This window comes from Phragmites australis, chromosome 4 (genome assembly GCF_958298935.1).
Source record: "Phragmites australis chromosome 4, lpPhrAust1.1, whole genome shotgun sequence".
Taxonomy (NCBI): Eukaryota; Viridiplantae; Streptophyta; class Magnoliopsida; order Poales; family Poaceae; genus Phragmites; species Phragmites australis.
In genome coordinates this window covers 49007120-49016130 of record NC_084924.1, presented here as the reverse complement: position 1 = coordinate 49016130, position 9011 = coordinate 49007120, and the positions used below count along the sequence as shown (strand labels likewise).

Genomic DNA, 9011 nt, shown 5'->3' with positions numbered 1-9011 from the left:
CAAATTGATTTCGCATCTTCTTCCCCCATTCCCCATTCTACACCCATAACCTAGGGCTCACCGGTGGATCACCGGTACAGATGGTGACCCCCACCTGGAGCTCGGACTCGTCGTCTGGTTGGAGCTGTAATCTTGTGAGCTCATCGTCCCTCATCCCATACAGGGAGGGACCCTTGCAATACGAGCCGCCGGTGGTGTGTCAGTGCAAGAAGAAGGCGACGAGATGGATCTCGTGGAGCAATAAGAACCCTGCCCGGAGGTACCTGAAGTGTGAGCGAGCATGGGTGAGTGATATCGATGAATTTTCCATCTGTTGTGGATGGATTTGTCTTTGGTTCGCGCTCGGCTTGATTTCTTTGTTTTGAAGTGCACGCATGAGGATGCAATTTCTTTGTCTGGTACGACCAGGGGACGACTAATTTCCTGTGCCAGGTTCTTATTGATCTACACGACACCATCAGGGTACTAAAAAGGGAGAGGAATGAATTGAGATCGGCACTTGGTGATGCGACATTGAAGCTAAATGAGCAATGGAGTGACGTAGACGCATTGAGGGAGATGGCTAAAGTTAGACGCTACGCAAGGGAGAAGGAAGCTGAGAATGCACTGCTCAGTGCTAGGATCCGTAAGTTAGAGAAAGAGATATTTGTGTTCTTAGGAGTGATGTTAGCATATCTTGTTGTAATTGTCCTGGTAATAGGCCAGTATACATTGTCAGATGGTGTGTTACGTGACAATAGCTTCGTGAATATTTGGTTTGGAAATTTTGACAGGTGGAATGTGCAAAATATTATGTTTTCATTCAGATTTTGGTAATAGCTGAGCCTCATCATCCTGTATCACACAAATGTTAATGACTAGTCTTATGATCAATTATAATACAAAATAAATCCCTTAATCATTCAAATGTTGGCAAAATGAGGGGCAACTTCAAATCTGACCAATCCAAAAGAGATATAAAAAGCATGGTTATCCCTGGAAAGTAATCATGGCATGAGTAAATAACATATCACACATTCAGATCTGATACACCAAATATTGTCACATAACATATCATCTGGCAATGTCACATAACACATCACACAGTGGCCACAAGTCTGGCAATAACATAAGAACGAAATACAACTTCTTGACACATAAGTCCTAACTGTATATCACAGCTTAGGAATATAGCTTGTTGTAGTAGAATCCTATATCACAGTTCACAAATTTATTGAAATGGAGGCATCACAACATATGTCATAGTTTTACAGACTCCCATGGAGGAAACATAAGGAGTGGTCCAGTCCTGGTCTTATTTGGTTTATGCCCAGCTAGCTCATGAGTTAAAACTTAAGCACTTGCTTTTGCTAGAATTGATCTTGATGGTTATACTGGAACTAGTTTGTGACATAGTCACAAAGGCATTTAGGCTCATAGAAGCTAAGCCACCAGATCATGTTGCAACTTTAGTTGTAGCACAGCTGGACAACATCTTCTTGGTTGTCTGTAGCAAAAAAAAAAGGATTACCATAATGAACAAGTTGTTAAATAGAAATTAATCAAAGTGACAATAATTAGTTGTTTCCTAGAAGTACTGGTTTTTTTTTTCATATTGCAAGCTTGTAACTGAACTTGCCTTCCTCTTCCTTGTGTTGATTGAGCTTTGTTGTGTGTTTGACAGAAGTATCATGACAATTGGAGCAACTACCGAATTAGCAGGCATGGCACTTTCAGAAGCAACAGACTAGCCATGTGTAGCACTTGGACCAGCAATAACCTTAACGTGAGGGGCACTTGGAGCAGCAATTGACTGAGCATCACTACTTCTCTTCTCACATGTTGATACATTGTGACTAATACATTTGCATTTTCTACATTTGATCATTGTTCCTACCTTTGACATTTTAATGGCTTTGGGACCCTCACCTTGTTCCATTCTCTTCTCTTTCTTAGACCTATCTGACATCCTTACATACTTAGGAGCTTTGAGTGGTTCCCTGTCAGATACTAGCTAACTGTTCATGTCCTCTACTGGTTGTAGGCAGTGACTATAAGTGCTGAGGAATTGTTCTACTGAATAACAGTTGGCAACGTAATCGTCCAGGGTGTTGGTCCTGAAAAATATGGCAGAGATTGCATAAGGGCATAGCAACCCTGATAGTGACCAGTACCTGCATGAACATTCTCTTTTGTCCAAGTTCACAGTGAACTTATTTTCATGATGTTTAACTTCAAATTGCCTAGCACCATTATGAATTGCATGACAGAAGCCTGACTCTTATATATGTTGGAGCATATTTTTGTGATCCATCTTTCTGATTTACTCCTATTCTCTTGAATCATAACCATCACTTTCCTTCTAATTGTCTCTAGCATGGTGATGCTTGGGAATAACCTAGCCTCAATGATCCATTTGTTGAATAACTCACACATGTTGTTATCTACTGAGTCACAGTTAGAGTCTAACATGAATCAAGCTCTGCTCTAATATTGAGGGTGAGTATTTATTATTACTTGAGCTCCTTCTCTGGTTTCTCTAGCCAATTTTACACTGACCAAGTTGAACAACATGGTGCAAGGTGCATTAACACACTTCCACCACTTCTTCTGTCATTCCTTGTTCCTGAATTGTTTATTTCAATTTGCATATATTTGTCTGGCACAATTTTTATGTTCAGTTTTAGGAGCTCATTTCTGTACATTAACTAGAAGTCCTTGGGACAATAAAATGTTAGCATTTGCATATCTTTTGTTGATCTGATATGAAACCAAATGCCCCTATATCATTTGTGAAAACTAACGCGCCAGATCTAAACTTGCAGGAGATACTCAAATCAGCCCTAGCAATCGCTCTGTGCACCCAAAACATGGCTGAGTTAGAAGTGTAGGTGACATGAGTACTGCTTAAAAAACGTCGTGGGAAATCGAAACGACTGGTTTTGAAAGTTACGGGAGCAAGGAAATTCAGTTTTCGACTTGAGAGGGAAAAAAGCAGACCACGAAAAGAGTTGAGAGAGGTAAATTGGACTTTTTCTGTCCGGTGAAGTCACATTGAGTTGAGGTTCGGCCGGGCTACCAGCAAACTAGGCAGGGCCATGGCTAATGTCCGCGGCCCGCCGCCACCGCCTCCTTCCAGAGCAAGAGCTTGTCGCAGGCAGAAAGATCGCAGTCGCATGTGGCACAAAGATTTTAGCATGGCGGGCCGAGGCCACAGGGGAGGCCGCCGCCTCTCGCCCACGGAGACAGCGAACGTTTGTACCGGGTGTTCCTGGTTGGATTTAAATCGTGGTGAAAACATGTAGTTATGCACGTCGATATACTCCGATCTGGGGCATAGAGATGACAAAAATGGCGAGACACTCTGCATTCCCTTGACGAGAAGATGAGCCAATGGCATTACATTACAAGGTCGTCAATGAACAATATATCTACCTTGCCCAAAGATCATGGATCATGTTATAGGCAGGTGATCACAGGCACCAGCACCAGCAGGAGAATGAAGAAGGCATATGCCCGGTTTTTCGGATCTGTGCTGCCTGCTCTTCTGTTCTTACTGCTTCTTGGCTCCTCCTTACCTCAGCTGCCTCCCTCATCGCCTCTGCTCTGTGGCTTACTGCTGCCAACTTGTTAGCGAGCCTGTCTTGCTGGCGCGCCCGTTTACGTTCTATCTTGGCCTGAATTCAGAGGAAGGTTCCATCAGATACTGCAAACTGAGTTTCTATTCGACTCTCTTGAGGCAACGTATCAAATTCATGAGCTAATATGTTCTTTCCTATCCAGAAGACAATGGAAGTGCCAATACAGACATACAGTGGGCACTAGGAAGCCTAACTATTCCTTCAAAATTGTTTTGATTCAGGCATGGCATACAACATTAAGTAACTGGAGCTGGAGAAATCAGGTATTTTCGTAGCCTCCAATTCAACCTGACCGCAGAAAAGTCTGATTTTGCTTGGAGTGATGGTACTTTACTAATTATTTAAAACTAGAAAACTGCAGACATAGGTTTCAAGTGAAAAGTATCTATGGCTTCTTGGGTATTAGATCATGAAATAAATAGCAGAAAATTGGAAGGTTTACCTCTATCCTCTTCATTTCAGATTCAATTTTGGCTTTCTGGAGATTTTCCCAAGCTTGGATCTTTACTTCCTCCCCCTGGAACCTACATAAGTTAAAGATTGGAGAAACAATGAATTATGAACCTCCATAACTTTGCAACCTTCGATTTCACCTAGCTTGTAATCCATAGAATCTGCAGTTCTATATCACCACTGATCTGAAGATTAATTTTGCTATTATTGTGTTATTGTACTTTTTCATGCCCTTCCTGGTCAGCGTTTCTGTATCAAACCCCCTAATCTTCTCATGGAAAAGCATGCAAATCTTCTCTGTGTTCTAGAAATAAATGGTACTCTGATGATGATCAGATTATGACATTACAATTAAACCAGTACCCATCAACATTTAGCACAAGGATAAATATATACCTCGCGAGATACTTTGCCTTCTCTGCCTCCTGCCAATCTGCAGCTCGAGTCTCCCTGTTGATATCGACAGACTTATCCGCTATAGTATTAGTGAAATTTGCAGTAGCTTTCTCTTCCTTGCTTGCCCATGCGGCTATAGTTGTCTTGCCTAGCCTCTGGCCAAGATCCATAATTTCCTGTCTGGTATTCATTTGTAGCTCCTCCTCAGACATCTCCTTCTTGTTAGAGTCAATTTTACTGATACAAAATTCTCCGGTACATTGTGGAGTTGGTGTCCGAGAGGAAGTTGGACTAGATGCAATTATAGGTGTCCCAGTCCGAGAAGGCTCCTGGCTAGCAATTGGAGTCATTTCTGTTCCCATGTCTCTCATTGAGACAGACCTAACAGCGGGTGCTGGTTCGTCAACGATTGAAGCACTCTGTGCAGGTTTAAATAAATCGGACTGAGTGAGACCTGCAAATAGAGTACAGCAAGAATTTTAATCGAAAAGTGCAATGAAATTTACCAATATTCCAATAATATAGAAACGCACTGATGATACATTATTCTGTACTCTGTAAACTTGACATATTTAAATTGTAGCAGCTGACAACTAATATGCAAATTTATACTGGTCTGAAAAAGTATTTATCCTAGTAGTCATTTTTCTAAAGATAGTATATAAGTAAAGCATTTAGTTTGTGGGCGGATTTAGCTAAATTAAGCTGTCATATTTATGCATTTTTAAAAATGATGGGTTGGTGAACGAATTACAGGCTACTTTTTAAGAGCGGAAGAGCATGCCATGATGAAAAGAACAGCTGAACATCAAAGTCAGACTTTTCTGCACCAGCAACTTATGATGTTACGCTTTACTTGTCCCAAATTCACCCCGCGCCCACCACTTCAAATTTGCCAACCAAATATTCTAAATAATTGTTAAAAGAAATTATAAATGATCCTTAGTTCAACCCTGCATGGTAAATTATAAACAGACTGCTAATTCAACCTCCAAAGTGCAGAAACACAAAATAGGCTGAAATTCCAATCACACCAACCAGAAATTAATATGTCTCTCGCAAGTCACAACTCAGCAAGGCAAAATTCATCACCGCATCATTTTAGAGAACAAAATCTATCACAAGTATGTGTAGAATAAAAAATCACAACTCAGCAAGGCAAAATTCATCACCGCATCATTTTAGAGAACAAAATCTATCACAGCTATGTGTAGAATAAAAAATAGTAAGCATGGAGGAGTTCTTGCTTACCATCTGAATTCTTAACCAAGGCTCTAGTGTTGGTGGGCACCTCGTCGACCACCTTAGCAACGGCTGGTGGGCGGCCTCCATGCTCGGGAAATGCCAATGCTGACTTCTTCGGCACAGTTCCAGTGGAAGCGCCCACACGGCCAGTACGGTTTGATGTCGGGCTGGAAATCCACTTCTCAGCGTCGTCCCACTTAGACGGAGTTGGCCGAGAGAACGGCGGCAGCAACGCAGCCACCGCCGCCGACCTCTTCACCGTTGGCGCACCCGATGAGCTGCTCTCGGAGTCGAAGCTGTCGTCGTCCGGAGCTCGGTTTCTTGATCTGTTGCAACTGTTGCTCGACATCTCAGTGGAGGTGGAGCACTCCAAGCTCCCTGTCGACGCAATCAGTATCCAGTATCAGATAACTAGTGTTCAGCAAATGGTAAAGGCTGAATCATGCAACAGTTTGATGATTGGTCAGGCGATGGACTTACTCCGGTCGTCGAGCTCGCCGGAGTCGTTGGCCTCAGGCGATGTGTCCTCGCCGTTGCGCTGATGCTTCTCTAGCCCGCGAAGCATCGCTCGTAGCTTAGCTGGGGAGAATCCAGCCGACTGGGGCAAAGAGAATACCGAAAAGATTTAATGAGGCCGCAAGAAAGGGTGAAATGTGGCGGACGACGAATCGAAATGGTAAAATGGTCCAACAAATTGCCAAATTGGAACCGAACAAAGCTGGAATCACACCGGAACGGACAAAAAAGATCCCAGCTTTCTAGTGAAGCGTGCACCAAAATGTCCGACACATCCCAATCCCATCTTTACCACCGCCAGTCATTGAAAGCTACGGCACCGAATCACCATCAAATTTAAGAACAGTGGCCGAGTAGCATCAGTTTGCAGGACAAAGCTGCAACTTTTCAGCGAAATGCGCGTCGAATTTAGCCACACAAGTACCAAAGCGCCAGCCGAATTCGAAAGAAGAATGGAGGAAAAGGAAAAGAGCTCTGCAAGGAATCTGTCCAAACGGCAAAAATCTTGAACTATCATCGAGTTCAGCGACGACAGGCGTGCCTCCTTTCCAAGAACTCACCATTAAAAAGTCACACCTCAAGAGGCACACACAGTACGGAAAGCCTCAATCTTTTGTCCAAGAACATAACGAATCCAAGACGAGCGAGAAGGCGCGAAACTTAACAAATCCGAACGAGATCATCGGTGCCAATGCCAAGTTCCACTTGATCTTGCAAGCACCCAACACCACATCAAGAGGAGCACCCAAGCAAGATCCAAAAATGGAGCACTCAGAAAGCAAATTCAGACGGGGATCGCGGCGAGATGGGGACCTGACGAGGGAGCGGCTCGTGGATGCGCTCGTAGTCCATCAATGGCAAGCTCTGAATCGGTGGCGAAGAGGCCAGGTGGAGTGGGAGTAGGGGAGGTTGGATGAGGAGGAGAGAAGGCCGCCGAGACAGGAAGCTTAAGAAGTGGGGATTGGGAGTTCGTGGAGTTGTGATTTCGTGATGTCTAATTGCATTTACCAGTATTATTATAGTGGTAGTGCGCTTAGTGGTGATGGGATTAATTAATGCTCATTTGAGCGGCAGGAGTTTGTGCGTTAGCAATTGCAAGTAGAGATTTGGTTAGATCCTTCCCCCTATTTCGTGAGACAAAAGAAATCTTTGTGTGCTCTACTGCTCTATCGTGTTTGGATGGGTGCATAAATTCAGTTTTGTTCTGCAAATATCAGAGAAAATAAAATATGCACCTGACTGTTAATGGTTAACTTAGTCCGAATTTCAGTACATTTGTTTGACTTTTTTAATCATCTCTAACGATTTTCATTCAGGGTCCAGAATCCCTTCACGACGAGATTTTCGTTCCCTTCAGTGCTCTAACGGTTTCCCTTCACGGTTCTCGTCACGAAGAAATTCACAAGGTTATTCCCTTCAGGACGGGATTCTCTCTACTTTCCCTTCGCGATTTCTCTCGAAAGGAAGCTATTGAAGATGAGAGGAAATAAAGGGAATGAGAACGGAGAAGAAAATTAGGAAGAGAACGAAAAGAAGGGAATATGGTTGGAGATGGTCTTATGAAGAACCGATAGTCCTTTGGTCCGGTGAAAACTCACTCTGGATGACCGGGATTACAGATCTCGATGGAGCTGAATGCGGGAGGGTGGAGGTAAATGGATGTGGGTTTTGCCTGTATCTGTTCTTACTTGCATGTCTCTTGTCCTGTAACGTTCTGTCCTGACTCGAGATCGGTAAATTTTTTCTTGTCCCATCTCATCCCATGGAGTCCCGATTTTGACTTGACCCGCTTCGATTAAAATTATTAAAAGCTTTAGATCAAGTTTAATTAGGAGATAATAGCTAACACAACATACAAATCAATAAAAAAAACTGCATCTAAGATTCACGAGATCTAACATAACATGACAATAGTTACATATATGTATTAATTTACTAAAATTTTCATTACAAAAGAATAATAAACTTCTTAATAAACCCGCTAAATATGTATGTAACATATACTCCGAGACGAGACAGGGCTGACCCGCCCCGCCTAGTCTTGCCCCATCCTAGCTGGTGCCCCGCCCTGTCTTGCCCCAACCGAGACATGACGAATAGAGACCCGACGGATAGGGTGGGGACTTAAACCTCTACCAGGGATCAACTTCAAGGCCTTGGCGTCGCCTCTATGGGCAACCCGAGGGTGACCCTGTCAGCCACCAAACCACCCTCCTACGACCAGTCATCTCCGAACGTTGACAACGACGACGGCCAATGGGGGAGTCAAAGCTGGCTTCCCCGCGTCCTTCCTTTCTCCTTTCTCTTTTCTCCCATTTTTATCCCTTAGATCCGAGGCTCCATGGCCAGTTTCGCTTGACTTCGGCAGCAGGCGTCCATTCCTCTGCATGCTCTCCTACCTGCTAGTGGAAGGCCTCATCCTCATGTCATTGTCGCGAATATGTCTTTATTAAGTTATGATTGTGATTTTAGTGATTTATAATAATATAGTCATCAGAACTAGCATATTTGTCAAGAATATATGTTAGTAGGTCTCACAGATACAATATATGAAAAAATCATAGTAGCTAGGGACAAAGTTTAATTGAATTGGAGAAATTCTAGAGAAATTGTTCTCATCGGATAGTCCGATGCTGAGGAGTTTTCACTCACCGGAGTATTTTATTCAGATGCTATTGAACTCATTGGATGATCCGATGATAAAAGCTTTGGCAACGCTGGAGTATTCTGTCGGTGGAGTTTAGTGAAATTGCACTCATCGGAAGGTCCAGTGATGCCCCA

General features: G+C 43.2%; 1 protein-coding gene across 1 annotated transcript; it reads right to left on the bottom strand.

The window, feature by feature from the left end:
• Positions 1 to 3315: 3315 nt before the first annotated feature.
• Positions 3316 to 7382, bottom strand: LOC133917062 (uncharacterized). Its single transcript, XM_062361016.1, has 6 exons — positions 7044 to 7382; positions 6195 to 6312; positions 5721 to 6092; positions 4470 to 4923; positions 4063 to 4144; positions 3316 to 3656 (listed from the first exon to the last, which is right to left on the bottom strand). The coding sequence occupies exons 1-6, from the start codon at positions 7080 to 7082 to the stop codon at positions 3453 to 3455; spliced, it is 1269 nt and encodes a 422-aa protein (XP_062217000.1). The 5' UTR covers positions 7083 to 7382; the 3' UTR covers positions 3316 to 3452.
• Between the last annotated feature and the right edge of the window lie 1629 nt (positions 7383 to 9011).